Source organism: Ceratotherium simum, chromosome 16 (assembly GCF_057802395.1).
Source record: "Ceratotherium simum simum isolate JZ-2026a chromosome 16, ASM5780239v1, whole genome shotgun sequence".
NCBI lineage: Eukaryota > Metazoa > Chordata > Mammalia > Perissodactyla > Rhinocerotidae > Ceratotherium > Ceratotherium simum.
Genome location: NC_141915.1, coordinates 47,704,980 through 47,729,259, shown reverse-complemented (window position 1 = coordinate 47,729,259; position 24,280 = coordinate 47,704,980). Strand labels below are relative to the sequence as shown.

Here is a 24,280-nt window from a genome sequence, read left to right as displayed (position 1 = left end):
TGATTTTGAAGTTCATTAAATGAGAACACATGGTACTAATAGGTGCTTATAACTGGTGTGAATGACTCTTGGAAGCTTTCCAGTCAGAAAGTTTGTATATCAACTGTAGAGACGTAGAAAAATCATGTCTTAAGCCTTTCAGAGTGAAATGCCCAGCATTACATAGGTTGTATATTTCTCTCTAGAATGATTGTCTGTAACCAGGTGATGAAGTATATTTTGGATAAGATAGATAAAGAAGAAAAACAGGCAGCCAAAAAACGGAAGCGCGAAGAGAGCGTGGAACAGAAACGTAGCAAGCAGAATGCTACCAAGCTCTCTGCACTGCTCTTCAAACACAAAGAGCAACTCAAAGCTGAGATACTGAGAAAGAGAGCCCTCCTGGACAAAGATCTACAAATCGAGGTGCAGGTAAGAAGGTATTTCCTTTCTTCCTGTGTCCAATGTTTAGCATCTAATTTTCTTCTTTTTCCCTTGAAACTTTGGTTAAGCTTAAAATTTCAGCTTGTTTTCTGACATTTGCATCTTTGTACATAGAGTAAAAAGCAGTGGGACACATGTCTTTTGAAACAAGACAGAGATTTTATATTTTTAAATGTATATTGTAATCTCTAAGGGATTAGTCTATTGATTAAAATATTTGAGAACTCTCTTGGGAATAGCTTTTGTTGTCTATGCCACAGTCTTTCCAAAACTTATCAGGAGTCAAGTTTCTTACAGAGAAACTGAAATAATGTTGAAAGAATGAAAAACAAAGTGTGCCCATTAAATAAGACCAAATTTCTTCCTTGATCTGTAACCGATCCTGCAGGCGTTGCTAATCCTATGCTTGCTTAGGGAATTTTTTGAAAAGTGGAAGAAGACATCTAGTCATACATATTTAGACAGCTTTTTAAAAGAGAAGTAGGCTGTCTAAAGCATCCCTAAAAGTGGCTTATATTTTAAGAAGGTGAGAAACATTAAGAAAATATTGATGAGCCCAATAACCATTACACATAAGTCTGAGACGTTAGAGATCTTCCCACTAAAGTCAGAAACCAGTCAACAGTGCCAAAAATCATTATTATTTAACATCTCTGGAAATTCTAGCTAATGTGTTAAGCCAAGAAAAAAAGAAAGAAGATAAAATTGTTATTGCATATGATATGATTATTATATCAAAACCCCATAAGAAAAATTTTTTTAATTTATGAGAGAATTCAGTAAGGTAGTCACTTAACTGGATAAATATCGAGACTATAACCATTGTCAAGGTGTAATAAACAAAAGAGCCAATTCACAGAAGCAACAGAATATCTAAAATACCATCTCCCACCTCAAATTAAGATACATTTCATATAAAAATTTTAATATAATAACCACAAAAATAATAAAACATGATTGTCATTTTTATAATCTTGGAGTAGAGAAAACCGCTCCTAAGCATTACAAATTCCAAATACCACAAAGGGAAAAGAGAGATTTGATGACATAAGAAGAAAAAAAATTGTGTAGGAAAACAGATACTATAAACAACATTGAAAAACAGATAACAGAAAAAAATGTTAGTAACATTTATGGCAGAATTAGTATTTCTAAAATTTAAAGAGCTCTTAATAAGAAAAAGACGAACATTGATTAATTAGATGAGGAGAAGCCTTTCACAGTATATACATATATCAAATCACTACAATGTATGCTTTAAATATGTTACCATTTTACTTGTCAATTATACCTCAATAAAGGTATAAAATAAATAATAAAAAAGAAGACTCTAGTAGAAGAATGTGTAAAACACAAAAGCAGTTTTCAAATTTAAAAATGCCAAATACTGAGCCAGCCCTGATGGCCTAGTGTTTAAAGTTTGGCATGTTCTAGGGCTGGCCCCGTGGCTTAGCGCTTAAGTGCGCGTGCTCTGCTGCTGGCGGCCCGGGTTCGGATCCCGGGCGCGCACCGACGCACTGCCTCTCCGGCCATGCTGAGGCCGTGTCCCACATACAGCAACTAGAAGGATGTGCAACTATGACATACAACTATCTACTTGGGCTTTGGGGGAAAAATAAAAAAAAAAAAGTTTGGCATGTTCTACTTTCGTGGCCTGAGTTCAGTTCCTGGGCACAGAACCACACCACTTGTCTGTCAGTATCCATGCTGTGACGGCAGCTCACATAGAAGAAGTAGAAGAACTTACAACTAGAATATACAACTATATACCAGGGCTTTGGGGAGGGGGGTAAAAAAGAGAGAGGAAGATTAGCAACAGATGTTAGCTCAGGGCGAGTCTTCCCCAGCAAAAAAAAGGCCAAATACCAATAAACATATAAAAAGATATTCAACCTAACTATTAATGAAAGAAAAGAAAATGCTATCTTTCTAGAGAACATTTCATCAGTATGTATCAAAAGACTCTAAGATGTGGATACTCTTTGATCCATAATTTCACTTCTAGAAATTCATCTAAGAAACAATTAGGTATGATATATGAACAAAGATAGAATAAATGTTAATAATGACAAAAATTTGAAATCGGCCTATAGTCCAAAAAGAAGAGATTGGTCATCAGTGCTTCTCGACAGGAGCACTTTGGGCCCTTTCAACAGGCCGGTTTTTTACACACTGTAGGAAGTTAAGCATCAGGTACCAAATGCTAGTAGCATCCCCTTCATTGTAACCACCAAAAAAATGACCTTGTCCCATCCAAATACATTTTCAAACACTACCAGTACCACCCTCAGCTGAGAACCACTGGATTAAATACGTTTTGGAGTGTCCACACAATGGACTGCCATTTTAACAAAATGGCTAGGGTAGGATTGGTGCTTTTTTGTTTTTAATTTTAGGGGAAAATTCTCAATGATAAATTCTTGAATGAAAAATGCAGGTTGCAGAATAGTATATATAATGTGATATATTCATTCAATTCACTTAGCAAGTATTTGTTTAACATTTAAGGTGTGTCACACACTCTTCCCACTCCATAGTCTGCGGAGTGGGGAGATATTTGTAGTCTATATCCTTTATATATAAATAAATAAACTGGACATGTACATGTACATTCAGATGTCTTTCAAAGCAATTGCCTTGGCCAACAACTAAAAATAATCTGTATACATTATTTTTAATACATGTATTCATATATAAACACATTTTATACAAAAACAGAATCACACTGGAGACTACATTTACTAAACATTTTTCTGCATTCAATACACTATGCAGCCAGTTAAAAATGTTATTACTACTATAAATATTCTGTTGTGCAATTATGGTGTATTATCTAATGAGGAAGAAAAATTAAACTTTAAGAAAGAAAATGTTCAGCATTATTTTAATTCAGAATTTATTGCTAAGATAATTTGCTTTAAAGGACAACATTCAAATGTATATATACTAGCATATTTTAAAAATAATTTTTAATTCTAATGATTTTATTTTTATTTTCAAGATATGTGATTAGTCCTTTACATCTACCTGTTCTTAAGTCATTTCTGCCTGTCTTTTTTTTAAACAGCCTTTATTTTTTTAGAGCAGTTTTACATTTACAGAAAAATATGCACAAAGTAGAGAGTTCTCTTATACTCCCCGCCCCCCCCAGTTTCTCCTATTATTAACTTCTTGCATTAGTGTGGCACATTTGTTACAATTGATAAGCCAATGTTGATACATTATTATTAACTAAAGTCCATAGTTTACATTAAGTTTTGCTCTCTCTATTATACAGTTCTATGTGTTTGACAGATCCATAGTGTCCTATGCAATACAGAATAATCATTACAGCATCATACAGAATAGTTTCACTGGCCTAAAAATGCCCTGTATTCCACCTTTTCATCCTTCCTCCATCCCCTTTTTGTCTTTTTGAAAAATAATTTCTTACTCATTTTTTAATAGCACTTAGACCTTCATTTAGCTCTTTGAATATCTCAAACATAACATGCAATAAAGTTTTTGTGAAATTGTTCTATATATAATTAATTTCATTTGGAGCGAATTCAGATTCAGTTATTGATTTTGTTGGTTGCTTCTTTCACATTACATGTTTTGCATTTGGTTTTGCATTTGGTGTTCTAAGTGAGAGGAGTTTTGTTTTTGTTTCCGCTCTTGACGCCCACCGTACCCCATCCAACCTTCACATCCTGCAGGGAGCCTGCTCTTGTTACCCAGCTCGCACGAAGAGTGTTGAGTCTCCTCCTGCAGAAACCGTTCCTGTTGGGCCATCACTTTCCAGCTCTATGTCTGGAGCCTACCCCGTTCACAGTTTTGTGTTTCTGCTCCTTAGAGACATTTATATCTTATTCAAGCATGGCCATGTCGTTTCTCTTTTGTATATTTTACTGTCATTAGTATCTTCTTGAAGGGGGGATCAAAGTTTGTGCCCACTATACAGTCTTGATGATCTTGATTTTCCTAAAAATCATCTCATTATGTTATAAACACATATTAATTAGGAAAGTGAAACTCAAGATTTACTTTCTTCCCTAGAAAGAAGTTCAGACTTCTTAAGTGAAGAAGGGCTATTGAATAGTCTACAGAGCTTATCTTCTCACTTGCAAGACTGTCTAGACTCTCTTAATCGTTAAACCAGGACCATTCAGGTTTATTTGTTAGGATTTTTGTGATATTTAAGGGCTTGGTCATAGCTATGATTTATTTACACTAAGTTTGTTCGTAGTTGCCAATCACAGTGGTTTTTCTCTAGGGAAATACAGTTTTCTTTAATCATCATTTCTAAGAATAAGTGGTAGCACTAGGTAGCAGAGGTGTGTCTATAAAATATTTCACGTGAAAAAAAGTATTTTAATTTATGGCAAAATCTGTATTAAGAAAATAGCTCTCCCTGCAGTCTTAAATTCTAGACATAGGAGCATTAGTATGCAAGAAGGCAAATCTGTCTCTCATTCTGCTTGGGGCTGGTTAGACCACATTTTGAGTATCATGTTCAGTCTCACTCTAAGGACACAGAAGGAGAGCAGCCAGAAGAAAGCAGCCAGTGGGTGAGGACCCTTAAAATCACGTCCTAAGCGACAATTGAAATAAGCACGACAAGGGCAAGCTGGGAGGGGATATTCTTTTTAGACATTTGCTCATCTTTCCGTCAGATCTCCTTTGAAGATAAGTAGCAGCTTTCTAGTTGTTTTGTAATCTTCATTTTCTATTTCTAGTTGTTTTAATTGGGTTTAAGGTATAATAACAACACTCTTGTTTGGAATTAGGAAAACTCTCTCACATTCGGCTGAACCATGGAGCCACTTGGACAGGGGGAGGTATTGTAATGTCCTCTGGCCAGATCATGCGTTTACATAAGTCAAATGACAGTCTCGTATTGTCTTTAATTGACAACAGGAAGAGCTGAAGAGAGACCTGAAAATTAAGAAAGAAAAAGACATGGTGCAGGCCACAGCAGTGGCTGCCACCCCCCCTGCAGCGCCACCTGCGCCTCCAGCCCCCCCGCCTTCGCCTCCACCTCCACCTCCCCCGCAGCACTCGGGCCCACTGGCCACTGCCACGGCCACAGCCACGCTGCCTGCTGCTTCCCAGAAGAGGAAGCGGGAAGAGGAAAGAGACTCAAGCTCCAAGTCCAAGAAGAAGAAAATGATCTCTACTACCTCAAAGGAAACTAAGAAAGACACAAAGCTTTACTGTATCTGTAAAACGCCTTACGATGAATCTAAGTGAGTAGACCTTTCTGAGCTCTAGTTTATTTTCTTCAAAGTTTAGCTGTTAAATTTCTAGTTTTCAAGAAAATGAGTATATTGGTAGCAATGTAAATGAAAATAGTTTAAGATAATAATGTTTCATCTGTGGTCTTGCATCTGATATCTTAACCTGGACACTAGAAAAGTAAAAATTTGTTATTTCATGTGTTCATGATTTGTGTTTGTCCTTCATCATATTCTTTTCTGTCAAAAGCAAGCTTTCTGTTGCTCCTTTGCTTTCTCCTCTTCTCTCTGGATTAACTCCAAATCCATCAGTAATGCTATCTGGAGAAGGAAGTGTGTTATTATCACTGCCCAAAGTTGAGAGTATCCTTTCTGGAATCTGTTCACAACCTATGATCACATTCAATCCTAGACACTCTGAATATGAATGGTGCAAGAGGTTTTGAGTTTGAGTGGTTTTGGCATTTTATTGTTTAATTTTAAGCAATTCTATGTTTTTTGTATTGGAATATTGTAACTTCATATTATTTTTGTCAAAGTTCCCACTCTTACTGGGGACAAAGGTCAGAAAAATACAAAAAGTGTTCCTTTCACCCATTCCTCAAGTATGACTTCAAAAATTTGATAAGCGTGGCAGCTAGAAGCTGTTTTTGACAGTTGTGACTTGTATTTGGTGAAAATACAAGATTTTAGAGACCCTAATCCATAAATGTAGTTTCATTTTTTTATCATTATTTTCATTCAACTAAGTATTTAGCTTCCATTTTGAGCGTTTAAATGTAGTCCAGCTTTTTAAAGCCAAAATTAATTACAATTAAAAAATAATTTAACCAAAGTATTTTTGCAGTACCAAAATGTTTATTTTGATTGTGCTAAAAAATATGATCATTTAGAATTAGGAATGCTTAGTGTCTGCCTTAAGTCGATGCCTAATCAATTTATAAAATAAAATTGTGGTCTCTTTAATGATGTTTAAGTTGCAACATTGAAGCTGTGTTGGTGGTGCTATTTAAATTATAATCTGTTTGCAAGTGCTAGATCAAGATTTTTTGTTGGTAGATTTAGCTTGTGTTGCATTAAACACAGATCAGTTTAGGCATCTTCACTTTTCATTGTCTTATTTTATTGGAAATTATGTATAATGTAAAAAGTGGAACCCTATTAATTGATTTCCCCTTAGTCTAATACAAGTGTGCCTCCCTTTAAGCAAAATATACTAAATGATTTATAGAACAAAACAACATGATTTACTTTCTTTACAAAAAGATCTGCTTATGGAATTTCTTTAAATAATGAGGCTTCTTTGGCCTATTTAAAATACTCAGATCACAGAAATTCATTTCACACACAACTTTTTTGTAATACCTAAGTTGCCTAAAATGAGGCACACATGTACATGTGCTCATTCTATTGAGATGGCCTCATTATTTTGTGGATATTTCATATTTTTCAGTCTGTCATTAATGCTTCAGTATACTAGGTTCATTCACTCCCTGTTCTAGTTGGGATGAGGTAGTGTTTTTTCAGGAGTATTTTGTAATCTCTTGTACCAAACTAGGCTGGTTTGGAAATCTAGTGAGAGTGACTAAAACTTGAAATTCAAGTCCTGAGCTTACTTCCAGACCACACAGCCCACCATCTGATGAAGGCAACATACAGAAACAGCTTGAAGGCCCCCACCTGTGGCATTGAAAATCACGTGAGAGTCATAATTCAAAAGAAAAAAGAAAAAGTGGTAAAAGGATAAACCACACAACCATGTATTATTCCTGTATGTTCATAAAGCAGGTTAGTTTAAGCTTCCTTCAAGGACTGCTTCCATTCCTATAGGTGAATCTACCAAGAAACACTTTGGTAGAACCAATGGTATCAGCAAGGCCAGGCTGCTTCTCTGTGATTCATGCTAATTGTTGCTGTGACTTTGAGATGGCATTCCTACACAGCACCTGTCAACACTTTTAAATACACTATGTGTTTGTCAGGGATACTTTTCATTTTGTCATTTGGGATCTTATATTACAAAAGTCTCAAGGGTTAGCTGTATGTGAGTACCCACAGTTACGCGTAACTTGTGCAGCCCCACCTTGCCCAGTACTGTAGAACCTCTCGCTGTTTTGGATAACTATCCTTACATCACTCTCCACACCGTATATCCCTGGTTTTGAATTGAAGTAGTTCCTCACCAGTTAATTAAGCTGACCACTCTCCTGCACATTGTCACACATACTATATTAACTGAAAAACTGGCCCATGTCATAATCTGTTACAATTAGATTAAATTCCCATGTTTATTTAGAAAATATGGTAGAAATTGAATCACTCCATGTATCTTTCTTAGTTTTCTTCTTCATATCATATTTTGACCGTTTATTTATCTTCTACACCTGGCTGATCTGCATGTTCCTTGTAGTGTAACTTCTCCTTGGTGTTTGCGCTTTGCTTTGTTTTCAAATTTAAATTGTGAGATACATTTTCAAACCTATCTAAGAAATAGCCCTGATTTTGAAATGGCTTCTGTGGCATAGGTTTGACAGATGTAAGTCTGATTCTTTGGCTTTGGTTTTTGTGCCTGTTAACAGTTTTACACACATTCATTAAGAGGGAGACATTACCATCAGTGTGTTGTTTATTTTTTCAAATTCCAGTATGTTTTTAAAGACCCATATTTCACTAAACAGTGTATTTGTTGAAATTGATGTGAGTGACTTTATGTTTCCACGCTTGATACAGGGTCAGATGCTGTAGTTTGCCAGGATTAGAATGGTTGGATTCAAGATGTTTAGCTGACTCATTGCAGAAAGTTATCCTGTAAGAAAGTGAATCAGAGCAGGGAAGAGAGATTTAAGTACCATGCAGCTCAAAATGACAATTACATTGTCATTTTCATTGTGAATGCTTTTAGGTTCTATATTGGCTGTGATCTTTGTACTAACTGGTATCATGGAGAATGTGTTGGCATCACAGAAAAGGAGGCTAAGAAAATGGATGTGTACATCTGTAATGATTGTAAACGGGCACAAGAGGGCAGCAGTGAGGAATTGTACTGTATCTGCAGAACACCTTATGATGAGTCACAGTGAGTTCTGATAAGAGCATCATATTTAATAATTTAGGAAGCCAAATTGCTCTGACTGGTTACTTATTTATTATAAAATAAAAAGCAAGATATTTTTCTGCATATATTATACACTTACATTACAAATTCCTTTCCAATTTTTTTTCTCTTCTCTCTACCTCTCCTTCAAAATTTTTGTTGTTTCATAGTGAATGTTTGAGATGCATTGAGAAAAATATGGTTTAATGGTAGGCTTGATTCTTCAATATGTAACATAGAAATTAATGAGATTAAAATAGCCTGACTTGTTTGGACTTCAGTGTTTGAAATGGCACTTCATTGAAGGTTAGAAAAACACTAATTTGGGTACAAGCTCTGAGACTCTGTTATTAGCCTATAGGATTTTGAATTCCTGTTTGGGTGGCCAATATCAGCTTCCCATTTGATACAGTACTAGTTGAAAGATTTTTTGCTTTTTGTTTGGGGCTTTAAAGTCAATTAAATGTTTTACATTTTTCTTCATATTAGTTCTCCAATATTACGCTGTGTTCTTAATAAACTTTTAATGCTTGATCTTAACATCACAAATACTAAATTAACACATTGCTGTCAATCTTCAAAAGTATTAAAATAATTATAATACTAAAACTGTTTTATATCCCAGGGTTATAATATTTTCAGGTGCATGTTTTATTACTTTTTAAAAGTCAAGTATAAGGAATGTGATCCCATCTGTTTTGAACTCACATTTCCATTTCGGATCTTGCAGATTTTATATTGGCTGTGATCGCTGTCAGAATTGGTACCATGGGCGCTGCGTTGGCATCTTGCAAAGTGAGGCAGAGCTCATTGACGAGTATGTCTGTCCACAGTGCCAGTCAACAGAGGATGCCATGACAGTGCTCACGCCACTAACGGAGAAAGATTATGAGGGTTTGAAGAGGGTGCTACGTTCTTTACAGGTGAGAAACCACTCTGTGCTCAGTGTTTGAAGATGAAATCAACCAGTGTGACTTTGGTAACACTTCTTGGGTTTGAACTTGCTGATCTTAGTGTACATGATTATTTACTGACTCCCAGCTAGTCTAGGGAAGTGCTCCACAGATTTCAGTCCTTCACATGCCAGTGTCGTGAGGTTTCCCATCTCCACACACTAGCTCAACTGTTGTTTATCTAACACTCGTATTTAAAATGCCTCACTTTTTTTTTTTTTTTTTTGTGAGGAAGATCAGCCCTGAGCTAACATCCATGCTAATCCTCCTCTTTTTGCTGAGGAAGACCGGCTCTGAGCTAATATCTATTGCCAATCTTCCTCCTTTTTTTTTTCCCCCAAAGCCCCAGTAGATAGTTGTATGTCATAGTTGCACATCCTTCTAGTTACTGTATGTGGGATGTGGCCTCAGCATGGCCGGACAAGCGGTGCGTCGGTGCGCACCCAGGATCCGATCCCCGGGCTCCAGTAGCGGAGTGCGCGCACTTAACCGCTAAGCCACGGGGCCGGCCCCTATGTGTAAATAATTTCATCTATCAAGTTTAAAACTGACTTCAGGAGTTTAAGGGTTGATTGATGCAGTAACACAAATGGGAAATTTAAATGGAATTAGTATTTCCACCTGAGTATAATGGTGCATTTTTGTTTTTTCATTATAGGCTCATAAGATGGCCTGGCCTTTTCTTGAACCAGTGGATCCTAATGATGCACCAGATTATTACGGTGTTATTAAGGAACCTATGGGTAAGTACTTGCATTGAATATGGAGTTTTTTCAGAAGTGTCAGCAGATATTTCATTTTTCATCCATAAAATTGATAAATCATGAGGATATGTTGAGCAAGGCTGGTGGGAGTATAAATTGGTGTGGTAACTTGTACAGTAAATTAAGAATGTATATTAGTTTAAATGTGCATACCCATGGACCCAGCAATTTCAGTTCTTAGGATTTACATGTGCACAAGTATGTCGTTCATCACAGCAGTGTTTATGATTGCAAAAATGCTGGAAATGAAATAAATAGCCATCAATAGAGGAATAGCTAAATCAAATGATGTATAAGCAGAGTATTATACAGCTATATAAAAGAATGAATGAAATCAATGAATGGGTCGGAATCTGTCTGAGCCCCTTATCCTTCTCTGTCACCTCTTCCTCATCTTTTCCTGAAGAAGAGCAAATTTGATAGACCCATGGTAGAGATCCAAGAGACTGGAGCTTCATTTCCCAGAAAAAAAATGGTAGTAAATAACAGCTACAAGTGATTGTATTATGATGAACAGCTATAGATGATTAAGTTGAAAATAGTTTATCTGCAAAAGAAATTATAAAAATTAAAACATAGATAAAAGGTTCCAAAATTGCTAAAGGATCATCTCCATCTAATGAAAGAAGTATTCCAAAAGCCAGCTAAGCATTTTTTAAGTGGAAAAGGTTTTATTGTATATTTGAAAGTTGCTAAGAGAGTAGATCTTAAAAGTTCTCCTCACAATGAAAAAAAATTGTAACTGTGTGGTGATGGATGTTAACTAAACTTACTGTGGTGATCATTTTGCAATATATACATATATCAAATGATTTACGTAGGACACCTAAAACTAATGCAAGGTTATATGCCAATTATATCTCAATTAAAAATTTTTTTTAAAAAATGGGAAGGGTTTGTGTTTGATGGCACCTTGAAAGAGGAGGAAACGAGGAAGAGATAAATGAGGGCTTAGTTAAAACTATCTTTGAAAAATAAATAAGTAGTCATTATCTCTATTCTTCTGATACTAAAGAACTTAATCCTTGTACATATTTTAGATTTGTATAATCTCCTTTGAGAAAGTACTTGGAAGTGGGTTTTTTTTTTTTTTTTTTTTTTTTTTGGTGAGGAAGATTAGCCCTGAGCTAATATCCAAAACCAAGTCTCCTCTTTTTTACTGAGGAAGATTGGCCCTGGGCTAACATCCATGCTCATCTTCCTCTACTTTATATGGGACGCCGCCACAGCATGGCTTGCCAAGCGGTGCGTTGGTGCGCGCCTGGGATCCATACCCGCAAACCCTGGGCCGCCGCAGCAGAGCGTGCACACTTAACCACTATGCCACCAGGCCGGCCCCTGTATGTTTAAATAGGTAGATAATTCTGCTTCTAAAAATAACACAAGTTAATTGTAGGAGATGAGGGAAAAAAATAAGAAAGATAAAATGCACCTTTTATCTTTTCCTCACTGAATCTCATTACATTTTGTTGTGTTTGTGTGTGTGTTTGTGTTAAAATTGAGATTATATAATGATCTGTCTGGCAAACATCTTCCTGTGTCATTAATCTTGAATAACATGATTTTAATTGCTTTATGTAGTCTGTACATTTAATATACCTTAACTTATTTAACCAAAATTCTTTTTCTTGAAGAGCTAGATCGTTTTACTTTTTTAAATTTTTTTAATACCGCAAAGATAAACATCATCTTTTGTAGATAGTACATAAAGATGATATAAATCTCCAAGACACATTGTTGAAAGAAAAATGAAAGTTACAGAACAATACCTAACTTTTAAGCAGTGAACAATTACATATTTTCTAAGGGTAGATAAATGTGTTTAGAAATGCATAGAAAATATCTGGAAAGATATGGACTAAATTGAAAATAGTAGCCTCTTTGGGGGGTATGAGAGAGCCCACAAGATCAGCAGCTTTTATTTTCTTAAACAGAAATAGTGTTGTAGTTACCATACTTTATAACATACTCTGTAAATTGGTCAGTCCCTTTTTCACATCAGCTGTGGTGTAGACCTGAATCGTTTTTAATTGTATGAAATTAAGATAATTTTTTTAATCACTCATTAATGAGTTTTCCAGTTGTGTGCACTTTTTGCCGCTATAAACAACACTTCTGTGAACATCTTTGTTTGTGCACCTGCCTGCGCTTGTTTGTTTTCTTAGGAAAAATTCCTAGAATGAGAATTTCTGGGTGAAAGGGTATATGTACTTTTTAGAGTTTGGATAACTGTTGTCTAATTGCACTTGAGCAAACGGAAGCAGTTTCCACTAATAGTGTATATCTGTACCCTTCTCTCTGCACTCTTGAAAACACTGAGTATTATCACTTCTTTGAGGGGAAATTTCTTTCTTTGAAAATATTTATTTCAAAATAATATGTTTGGTGTACAAATGCAGATGTGACAGATGTGTAGAGAGTAAAATGTAAAATTTACTGTCACTCTCATCTCTCCCTTAGAGGTAACCTCTGTTAATAGGCTGATGTTATAATTTTTCATTTCTGCTGGTTTGCACAAAAAAAGTGGTTCTTTGATTTTACGTAATTTCAATAACCAGTGATGTACTTACTGTTTGAACTTTTTCTATGTGAGTTTCCTATTTATGTATTTTGCCCATTTTTCTCTTGGGATATTCATATTGTTAGTGTTATTTAAGGGCTGTTTATATACTAATGACATTTAAAAGTTTTATAGTGATTTTGTTTTTTTGGACTGTGATAGTTTTTAACATTTTTTGGATTCAGATCTGTTAATCTTCAAGACTTCTGCCTTTGGAGTCATGCTTTTAGTCTTTTTCCCTACCACAAATATATAACTACTCACCTATGTGTTCTCCTAGTGCTTTTTTTTTTGTGTGAGGAAGATCAGCCCTGAGCTAACATCTGTTGCCGATCCTCCTCTTTTTGCTGAGGAAGCTTGGCCCAGGGCTAATATCTGTGCCCATCTTCCTCTACTTTATATGTGGGATGCCTGCCACAGCATGGCTTGATAAGCGGTGTGCAGGTCCAAGCCCAGGATCTGAACCCGAGAACTCTGGGCTGCCGAAGCAGAGTGCGAGAACTTAACCACTATGCCACCAGGCCAGCCCCCTCCTAGTGCCTTTTTTTTTTAAAGGGATACCTAATTAAGTTGGTATCATAAAATGTCCAGACACTATTCACATACTTTATTAAAATTAGTCAGGCAGTAAGTACCCAGAACTTAAGTATGAAGACAATAACATCCTTGTGTAATGTGTTAAGCATTCACTCTTCCCTGTACAGCTTACGTAACCTACACAGAATGGATGTGCCCAAGTCTCGCTTGGAATTTAATCAGGCGAGAGGCATTTGTGCAGTTGTTCTTGTTTACACATTTTTCCCTTGCCTACGTAAAGTGGAACTATCAAAGACGTGTGTGCGTGTGTGTGTTAAAATATATATAACATAGAATTTGCTGTTTTAACTAGGTTTATATTTTTATATTCAATGATTAATTACATTCACAAAGTTGTATCTTTTAGTATTTTCTATGGTTTTAATTTTTGCCCTTAAATTTTAATTAAGGGCACCTTAATTATTTTGGCATATAGTGTAAGGTAGAAGCTTTTCTTCAGGTGTATAGGCAGTTGCTTCAACCCAATTTATTAATGAATTCTTCCTTTCTCTGCTTATTTGAAATGACATCCTCAACATATATGAAATTCTTATGCTGAATACAGTTAGGTCTGCTCCTAGTTTGAATTCCATTCCATTAATGTTTGTGTGATCCTGCACAGTGCCACACTTTTCATTATCACAGCTTTATAATATTTTTTAATGTCTGATAGGTTAAATTATTTCCCATTAGCTTTATTTTTCAAGTGTTTCTTACATATTCTTGAACTTTTATTTTTTGGATGAACTTTAAAATCATTTTCTCAAATTCTGAAGTAATCATTGACATTTAGTTTGGAATTGTGTTATCTTTCAGTCCTAGATTGATTCGACATCACTAGCCTCTTACTCTCCCAGATTTTTATGTAACATTGTATATAGAGGGGCCGCCTGGTGGCGTAGCGGTTAAGTGTGCGCGCTCCACTGCGGTAGCCCAGGGTTCGGATCCCAGGCACTCACTGATGCACCGCTTGTCAAGCCATGCTGTGGCAGCGTCCCACATAAAGTGGAGGAAGATTGGCACGGATGTTAGCCCAGAGCCAGTCTTCTTCAGCAAAAAGAGGAGGAGTGGCAGATGTTAGCTCAGGGCTGATTTTCCTCACCAAAAAAAAAAAAATTGTATATAGAATTTTTCTTCAGGGCCGGCCCCATGGCTTAGCGGTTAAGTGTGCACACTCCTCTGCTGGCGGCCTGGGTTCGGATCCCGGGCACGCACTGACGCACTGCTTCTCTGGCCATGGCCGCGTCCCACATACAGCAACTAGAAGGACGTGCAGCTATGACACAACTATCTACTGGGGCTTTGGGGGAAAAAAAATAAATAAAATTATTAAAAAAAAAAAAAAAAGAATTTTTCTTCAAACACAACTCTCTCCTAAGCCCTAATGTTATTTCAGGTAGAGTTAGCTCAGTATATTCCATAGCTCAGTATATTCCAAAGCAGTTACCTGTGTACCACCCTAATGATTTTTGTCATTTCTGCATACTACCTGTACTATTACATACTAATATTTTTATTCATATCAGCTAATATTTTTCCCTTAAACTTATTTTAAGTAGACACTTTATATCATTACTACCATAAGTGTTAAGTCAGTATCACTTGTCACCAGTGGAAGGGAACAATACAAATAAAGAGAGCCAGCCCCGATGGCCTAGTGGTTAAAGTTTCAGTGTGCTCCACTTCAGCGGCCCAGGTTTGGTTCCCAGGCATGGAACCACACCACTCGTCTGTCAGTAGCCATGATGTGGAGGCTGCTCACATAGAAGAACTAGAAGGACTTACGACTAGAATATACAACTATGTACTGGGGCTCTAGGGAGGAAAAAAAAGAGAGAAGGGAAGATTGGCATCAGATGTTAGCTCAGGGCAAATCTTTCCCCCCCCAAAAATAATCTCCATTGAAATTGCTTCATGAAAATAACATAAAAAATAAAACAAAGAAAGATAGAAAACAAAGTGATGTTATTAAAGGATCAGAAAACCACAGAGATGTTCTTAATTCTGGATTCCCCACTTCTCTTTGTACATATAATATACTTAATTAATTGTTTGCATGTGAAGATGTATTATACTTAGATATGTATTGATCATGTTGGTGCAGTTTCCTATATTTCGAACCAATTGAATAGGGAGCTGTTCTCTGTAGTTAACTGAAAGTAAAAGAACCTTCTTAACAGTAGCCAAGATTTATATTTTAGAACCCCAGTGAAAAACAAAATTGGAAAAATTGCTCCTATTTTCTTTATGAATTGCTAAATAGTCTCCAGTGGTGAACCAGCTTGGTTCCAGGACTTCTTGGAGAGGAAATATATATTCTTGCTAGTCAAAACTGCAGGCAATATTCATACCGGAACAACCTTAAAGCTTTGAAAATGTTTTACATTTTGTGTTTTTAAGACCTTGCCACCATGGAAGAAAGAGTACAAAGACGATACTATGAAAAGCTGACGGAATTTGTAGCAGATATGACCAAAATTTTTGATAACTGTCGTTACTACAATCCAAGTGACTCCCCTTTTTACCAGTGTGCAGAAGTTCTTGAATCATTCTTTGTACAGAAATTGAAAGGATTCAAGGCTAGCAGGTGAGCAAATGTGTTCAGTGTTCTGAATTAATTCACCTCCTCAAACTCTCTATACTGTCTAAGGATTCAGCAAATGCAGTTTATGGTAAATTTGAACCTTAAAATCAAGAATCTTAAAAAAAAAAGAAACCGAGACCCTAGCATTATGATATACTGCCAAGGACAAGTAGACAGACTCAATAATGAGAAATTGCTGAGTTTGTGATCTACTTAAAATTAAAGTCATTTTTTAAAATCTAAAAAGCGTTTATCAGATGCTTACAGAATGTGAGATGCTGTCTTAAATGCCACTGGGCACATACAAAGATAGTACTAAGACAGAGCTCTTGCTCTTGTTGAGTTTACGGAAGTATAAAAATGACTGTTCTATAGGGTAGAGTAAGGGGGAAGACCATGAAGGGGGCATTTACACACTTTCTCCTTAATTTATGTTTGTTCATATTTTTGAAATCATAAAATGTTTTATTTTTCTGGATGTTTTTTCTGTGGGCAAAACTAGACTTCACGCTAAGTCCACAGATCTTTTCTTTGAACCTCTAGTGACATAAAAGCATTGAGCAACCTTGCGTGATATTCAGATACTATGACCTTCATGCCCTTTGTTTCTGAACCTCAGCCTCCTTTCTCAAGCCCATGACTTTCTTCCTTTCCACAGAGGCCTGTTTCCCTTTCCTATGATAGCTGCCACCACTCTATAGCCCCTGAGATTCATTACTCACCATCCCCCATCCAACCCGCAAGCTTGGTCATCCCTAGATGTTCAGATTGGGTAGATCTTGGCTGGGTTGGGGCCTGGGCATCTATGTTGTCTAATGAACTCCAAGGGACTCTGCATACCAGAGGGTAAGAATCAACGCTCTACCTAGTAATTTTCCTCTGAGGGAAATCTGTAGGGTGTTTTGTCTCTCTCCTTCTCCTGTAGCAAGGTAGATCAAGAACTGTATTTTAAATTCAGTTTACATTAAACTAAACGTGAAGGGCAAGCCCAGCTGAAGTTTCCAATTACCTTCCCAGCAAAGGAATCAAAAACTATAAGCAGGAAAGGAAGGAAAGCAAGTAGGTAGGCAGGCAGGTTGTAGACCAGGAACCAAGAAACTTTCCAAAATCTCTCAAATTTCCCCATTTATCATCTCCTATATGTTAACCTATTCGCTGTAAAACTTAAAATGGAAGAGGGCTTACTGAATATGACAGAGTCTCCAGGAAAATAATAAAGGGATAAACTCAGAGTAGTGAAAAGAATATGGTAGAAGTTAATTAGCTGATGAGATTTCAGTAGATTCTGGAATACAGAAAGCAGGTGGAAGAAGATTGACTGATGAAGCCAGGCAAGCCACAGCCCATACTCCTCCTAGAGGGCTCTTCAGCAGAGTTGACCAATAGAACCCCAGAGAGCCTCCAATACAGAGATTCTGAAATACAGTAGAAGTCAAGAGAGAGGGAAAAGAGGAATTAACTGAAGATCTGTATATGGGCCAGTCACCCACCCCATCCAACCCCTTTGAGCAGACCTGTGTAGGAAGCCTGAGGAACTGGAAGAACACAGGGTTCTTCTTTAAAGAAACGGAATAAACTCTCTTCAGAGAACTAGAGTAGACAGAAGAGAATTGGAATCAAGTCCCCTAACCTCTGAAAGGTCAGGTCCCTGGCACCCTCATTCTAAAGTTGTACTCTCAACAGAGATAATTTGCCTACCCCCACCACCCAAAGAATATTTAGCAATGCTGAGAGACATTTTTGTTTATCACACTTAGTGGTGGGGAGTGGCGCTGGCATCTAATAGGTAGAGGCCAGAGCTGCTGCTAAACATCCTGCAGTGCACAGGACAGCCCCACAACAAATAATTATCCAGCTCCAAAATGTCGATAATATTGTAATTGAGAAACCCTGATCTAAAACTAAACCTGCCAGTCAGTAAGCCCTACGTACATACACAGGGCTCTCCAGGCACCTATTTAGTCCGTTAACTTATTCTTGAGTATGAACAGACAGCCAGGGATGCCCAGATATGTAAGGAAAGCCTGCACTGTAAAAGATAAAGGTCGAGGTATAGCAGAAAAATAGATTCCAGAGGGGAAAAAAGAGAACTTTAAAAAAACAAAACAAGCCTCTAAGTCATGTCCTGAGAGAAAGTTTAGAAGATATTGCATCTACAAAATGGTGAACAGGATATTAGAAATAAAGAACAATCTGAGAGAAAGTGACTAGAAAAAATTTAAACTTATTGCAAGCAGTGAAAGTTAAAATCAAGGAACTCTCTCAGTGTAAAGAACAAAAAGACAAGGAGATGAAAAATATGAGAGAAAAGATATGTTATAGAGTATCCAGGGTTCACTTAACGGAAATTCCAGAAGGAGAGAACAGAGAAGACAGAGGAAAGGAAATTATCAAAAGACTAATGTAAGAAAAATTTCCTGAGCTGATGAGAGGCACAAGACTGCAAATCCACGTAGAATGAGTTCATTCATTCAGCAAGTGGTTATTGAGACCTTGCTGTGTGTCAGATATTGAATATAGCAGTGAATAAAATAAAGCTCCTGATCCCTATGGAGCTTACATTCTTGTGGGGCAGGGAGACAGGGCGGGGGCGGGGGGGTGGAATGAAGAGGACACTTGATAAACATAGTAAGCCAACTGGACAAATGGAAAAAGATCCACCCCGCATATATATCACTGTAAAATTCCCAAATGCCAAGGATAAAAGAAGCTCTCTGAGAGCTTCTAAAGAGGATAAAATAGACAATCTATAAAGTAACAAGAATTAGACTGGTATCAGACTTTTCTCTAACAACATGGAATGCTAGAAGATTATGGAGGAAGAAATCCAAAAGTTTGAGGAAAAATGATTTTGAGGCTAGAAGTCTGTATCCAGCCAAAAAATCAAATGTAGAAGTAGAACAAATACATTTTCAGTCATGTAAGGATTCAGAAAGGGCCTCCTTCGAAGACATGCTTCCTTTTTAAGATATGCGCTAGCAAAATAAAGAAGTAAATCAAGAAAACAAAAGACCTTGGATCCAGGAAACAAGAGGTTTAAGAAAGCAATGAGAATTACTCTGACTGGGGGTGACATTTGTACAGCAGGCCTATATAGCAAGGAGTCCAAATTAGCACAGGAGAATGGAGCACTCCCAAGAGGGAGGTGTCTGGGGGAAAAAATGATTCATACATTAGAGAATTTGTTTAAGAATGTAAGGGGGGAAAATGAAAGGCAATTAGAAACTCCATGAAAAACAAAAAGTTGTATAGGAATGCTAAGAATGCCCTTTTAGCAATGGAGTAGCTGCTACAGAGGAAAATATTTATATAATCATAATAAGTAAACACTACATTGATTTTCAACTTTTAGAATCAGCCCATAGACAAAGCATAGAAAGATTCAATTTAAAATTACAGGGAAATAAAACTTGGACTCAAGAAGGGAGGTGGGAAAAAGGTTACATGAGCTCAGTTCTCATTTGCCATAACAAGATTTAAACAATATAAAGTTGATGAAACAAGAAATAGCAGTATAAGAAATCTAACTACCAAAGAACTGAAACTTCAACGTAATTGATCCTAGGGAGCCTGGACTTCAGGTTGAGTAAAGATAGGAGAGAGGACCACAACTTATCAAAGGCTCTCTGTGCTTTTTTGTTTGTTTGTTTGTTTTTTGTGAGGAGGACCAGCCCTGAGCTAACATCCAATGCCAATCCTCCTCTTTTTTGCTGAGGAAGACTGGCCCTGGGCTAACATCCATGCCCATCTTCCTCTACTTTATATGGGACGCTGCCACAGCATGGCTTAACAAGCGGTACATTGGTGCGCACCCGGGATCCGAACCCGTGAACCCCCGGCCCCCACAGCAGAGCGCGTGCACTTAACTGCTCACGCCACCGGACTGGCCCCAGCCTCTCTGTGCTTTTTGATTTGTACCTCGTGCATTTATTCCTCTGATTAAATTTCTAAAATTGCTTTTTAAATTGGAAGGGCTCTAGCCTTTGGTTGTAACTGTGAGGTGGAAGCTAGGGGATTGGATCCCACCCTGCTCCAGGCTTGCAGGCAGAGCCCAGAGTGGGAGTGGTAACAGCTGCTGCTGAAGGAGAGGCAAGCGCCTGTGGGCCTGTGGCAAAACACAGGAGTTGCAGGGAGGAGAGGAGGCCTAGAGGCTGGGTCTGCACTGTAAGGGGGCCACTTAGAAGAGCTTGCCACCTGGTTATCTCATGTAGCTTTTTATTATATTCAGGTTTACGTAATTTTCATTTAAAGAACATGGGAGCCAGTTGAGAAGTTTCAATTCTGCTTAGATAAAATGAAATGTGAAGAGATGTGAGGGAATTTTTGATTTCCAGATTTACGGCAGAATGAAACATGTATTTCCTTTGGCATATTTCCCCCTTTTTTTGATCTCCAACATTGTTTGCACATTGTTTTCAATACTGTATTTTGTTATAATTCATCATTTATACCATCCATGTTCTTTCTTTTCTTACAGATTGTGATATCTTTAGTCTGAATTTTTAACTGGAATCAGAACTGGATGTTGGGGTCACTCTTTTTATTGTACCACGTGATTACCTAATTCAAAATTGCCCCCCAAAAGTTCAGATTAGTTAATATAATTTTTTAATGTTAAAGATGTATAGTAGTAAACAGTTTATTCTAGCAGCCATGTTGAACAATGTATTTAAGAATTGTAAACTCCTGGAATACTGTATTTATATACACTATTGCAATAGAACATACTTTGACTTAGTCCTGGTAACTGTACAGTAATTTGGTTTACTAACGAAAGTTGTGAATAAAACTGTGAAACTAGAAAGGAGACTTTCTGGACTTTAATAGAAAAATGTGATTTTAATACTGCTATTTCTTTTTTTTAACATAATTTTTTTTCTTCATATGCCCCAATCAATGTAAATAAGCACATGCGCACACACACTCACACATCTTTTACCACAATGGTAATGCTTCTGTAAATGTCTCTATTTGTCCCTTTGGCTAAGAATTTTGTAATCTTTACTAGACAAATATATATATATTTTTAATATTGGCTTTTTCCAGTGAACTATCATGTTTAGTGTACAGTGAAAATTTTTATAGGTTAAAAATTGCTTACTTGTTCTCATATATTTGCTTGCCAAGAGTAAATGAAAGAACATGGCTGCTTCCCCCAGACAGATTGACCTTGGCATCCACATAAAGCATCATTGTTTTCAAAAATGAAGGGTGCTTAATTGTTCCCTTTTTTCTGTATTCTGTAGGTCTCATAACAACAAACTGCAGTCTACAGCTTCTTAAAGTTCAGCGTGTTAACCTAAAATAAAACACAGCAAGAATCTGGTTGTCTGAACTATTTTAAATTAAGGAGCCAGATGTTTTTAGTCAGGTTATCCTGACAAGACTTGACCTAAACTTCGTTTTTATTGGTCATAATAGTCCAATTATATTCTTGGCCAATTTTGTCCAACGGACAAGAGAAAAGCAAAGTCAACGACACCATTATCTTGTCAAGATCAAATGGTTTTACTATTGTGGCAGAAGCAGGAAAACTTTGTTTATTGAAAAAAAAAGAAAAAAGAAAGCAAGAAAAAAAGATAATATGGGGTCAAGTGTAACTCCATGGAAATGCCACGTCTGCTCTTCAGTGAAGAAGCTGGTTTAGAGTCTCACAGAAAACTTTTGACTGTATTTATTTATTGTTGCAAAAAAGACGCTTTTTTATTGCTGCCCTCATTTGTCAGCTAATTATTTTTTCTTATAAAATCCAGCCCCGGTTACTTGTAATCCATTCTGTATCTTATCATGATTCCTGTAGGTAAAAGTACAAGACGACCTCTAGATGTCTTTTCTTTCTATGAAAGGAGCTGCTATGTACACATGTGCACACACACACACACACACACACACACAACTGGGAATCAACAATGAGTTTATTGTTCATGGTAGATAAAAATTAAGCTTGCATAAAGGTTGGGCTAAGTGGTCCTGGACTACAGACTCTGTTGCCTTGACTATAACAGTACAATTTGTCATTTACTCTGCACCAGGCTAAAATGAGTAAAATCTATTTGAAGGTATCTTGTTTGTAAACATTTGTCAGATTCTAATTTTTTTCTTTTTGTATTAAAATTCAACTATGGATGTATATGAAACAAAATAAATGGAGATAATTTTTCTCCCACAGATGGTGTCTTTGAATGTGCGCTGATGGTTATCTGTAAGCCTTGAGGGGAAAGGGAGGGCTGTAAGGTAACTAAAAGGCAGAAGAATTGAATGGTGCCTGGCTTTCTCCAGGATAGTAGTAGCCCTTCATTTCATAATTCCCAGCCCGTTGTCGTCACATCAAAGAAGAATCTTCAGGGGTGCTAATCCTGTTGCAGCAATTGATCGTACTAATAGAAAAGGTAATGTGACAAAATACACATTGCCTTCATCTGTACATTACATGATACCAGGCAAATTGTCAGTTACAGACAGCTACTTGTATTTTATGAAGGGCATTTTTTAGATGACTTCATCTTTTTGTATTTTTTGTTTGTTGGTTGAGTTGTTTTGGGTTTTTTCCCACATAAGGAAAAGTAGTGTAATCAGTAGGAAAAAAATGGAAACAATGGAGGCAGGTGTATTTTGCATGTTTTTCCTTTCAGTGTTCTAACCTTACACATTGTATTACTGCGTTGTAATCATAGCTTCTATAAGATCTGCCATAGTTGGTTTATGCAGCTTTGCAAAAATTTTACACTAATTCATGTTAGCTTTGTTCTACCAAGTTCTGGAATTTATCTAATTATTGTTTTTAAAAAATTTCCTTCTGTTTAATATCACCCTGCTATGCAAAACCTTTCCCAGACCTTAGTTTCTTAAAAGAAAGACGTTGCTACAGTTCCCAATTCTTTCTTATTACAGGCTCAGGTGTACAGGTTATTCTGGGTTAATTTTATCTAATGAAGCCCATTCCTTTTTGTACATAAAACTGTCACTTAAACCTATGCTTACAGACTAAAGAGACTAATTGCTCAATATGAAAACATGGAAACAAAGCTTTTGCTTAAAATATTAACATGGAAGTAGTCAAATATAGGTTATTTTATCCTTTAAAAAAATTGGTCCTTTTTTAAAAAATGTTACATATTGTATGCACTGTGCTGATGCAAGAATCCTACATTTCAATGAATTATAAAATTATTCTGCATCTCATCACGTCACAGTATTTCTGTACTATTTATTCATATATATAAATATAGATATATATGGGCTTAATCATTTAAAACTTGTTGCAGCAAGAAATTTCCTACCTGTAGGTAATAGATTGCTATGTTTTTAACAGATTGTGGCAAATTCTAAACAGCAATTCTTTTTGTACGTAATAGGACATTTCATCCTAGAAAAATAAAGTAATGTTTTTGACATTGGATTTGGTGCAGTTCCTAATGAAACAATGGTTGGTTGGTTGATATATTTTCTGTAGCTGTTGGCATTGCCAAATTGTACAAAAAAGGTAAATTTTATGGGAATCCTCAGACCAAAAAGATGTTAATTTCATGTGTATTTGATAGTATTTGCAATTTCTATCACCTTATAAATACATAAACACATAGTTTTATCAACTACAGAGCTTTAGTCTTTTAAAAGTAATTTTTGAAAAACATACATTCTTATAACAAAATGAGTTTCAAAAGCTGCTTTTCTATGAGTATTCTTTGACAAGCTTCTGCTATTCAATAAGATATACACATTACAGCTCTTTTGCTTTGAATAATCCAAGTACTAGAGTGCACATTTGGGATAGTTAGGATTTTTCTACCCAGTCTTTGGGCTTGCAAACATATTTAATTTGCATCAATAGATTTCCTTGGCTAAAAGCATTTTTTTTTTTTATAATTTTATTTATTTTTTCCCCCAAAGCCCCAGTAGATAGTTGTATGTCATAGCTGCACATCCTTCTAGTTGCTGTATGTGGGACGCGGCCTCAGCATGGCCGGAGAAGCGGTGCGTCGGTGCGCGCCCGGGATCCGAACCTGGGCCGCCAGCAACGGAGCGCACGCACTTAACCGCTAAGCCACGGGGCCGGCCCCTAAAAGCATTTTCAATGCTTGTTATGCCTCACCTGCCAAGTTCACAATCC

General features: G+C 36.7%; 1 protein-coding gene across 17 annotated transcripts in view; it reads left to right on the top strand.

Moving 5' to 3' along the window:
• Positions 1-23,569, top strand: part of BPTF (bromodomain PHD finger transcription factor) — a 144,327-nt gene extending 120,758 nt beyond the window's left edge. For 11 of the 17 annotated variants that reach the window (XM_087441448.1, XM_087441447.1, XM_087441445.1 and 8 more), the window contains 7 exons: positions 186-411; positions 5,323-5,651; positions 8,542-8,715; positions 9,464-9,656; positions 10,345-10,429; positions 15,987-16,173; positions 21,417-22,338. In XM_087441448.1, the coding sequence (XP_087297574.1) occupies positions 186-411; positions 5,323-5,651; positions 8,542-8,715; positions 9,464-9,656; positions 10,345-10,429; positions 15,987-16,173; positions 21,417-21,453 (1,231 nt within the window). In that variant the 3' untranslated portion in view covers positions 21,454-22,338. The other 6 variants (XM_087441444.1, XM_014789176.2, XM_087441453.1 and 3 more) reach the window with 3 other exon arrangements.
• Positions 23,570-24,280: the final 711 nt, after the last annotated feature.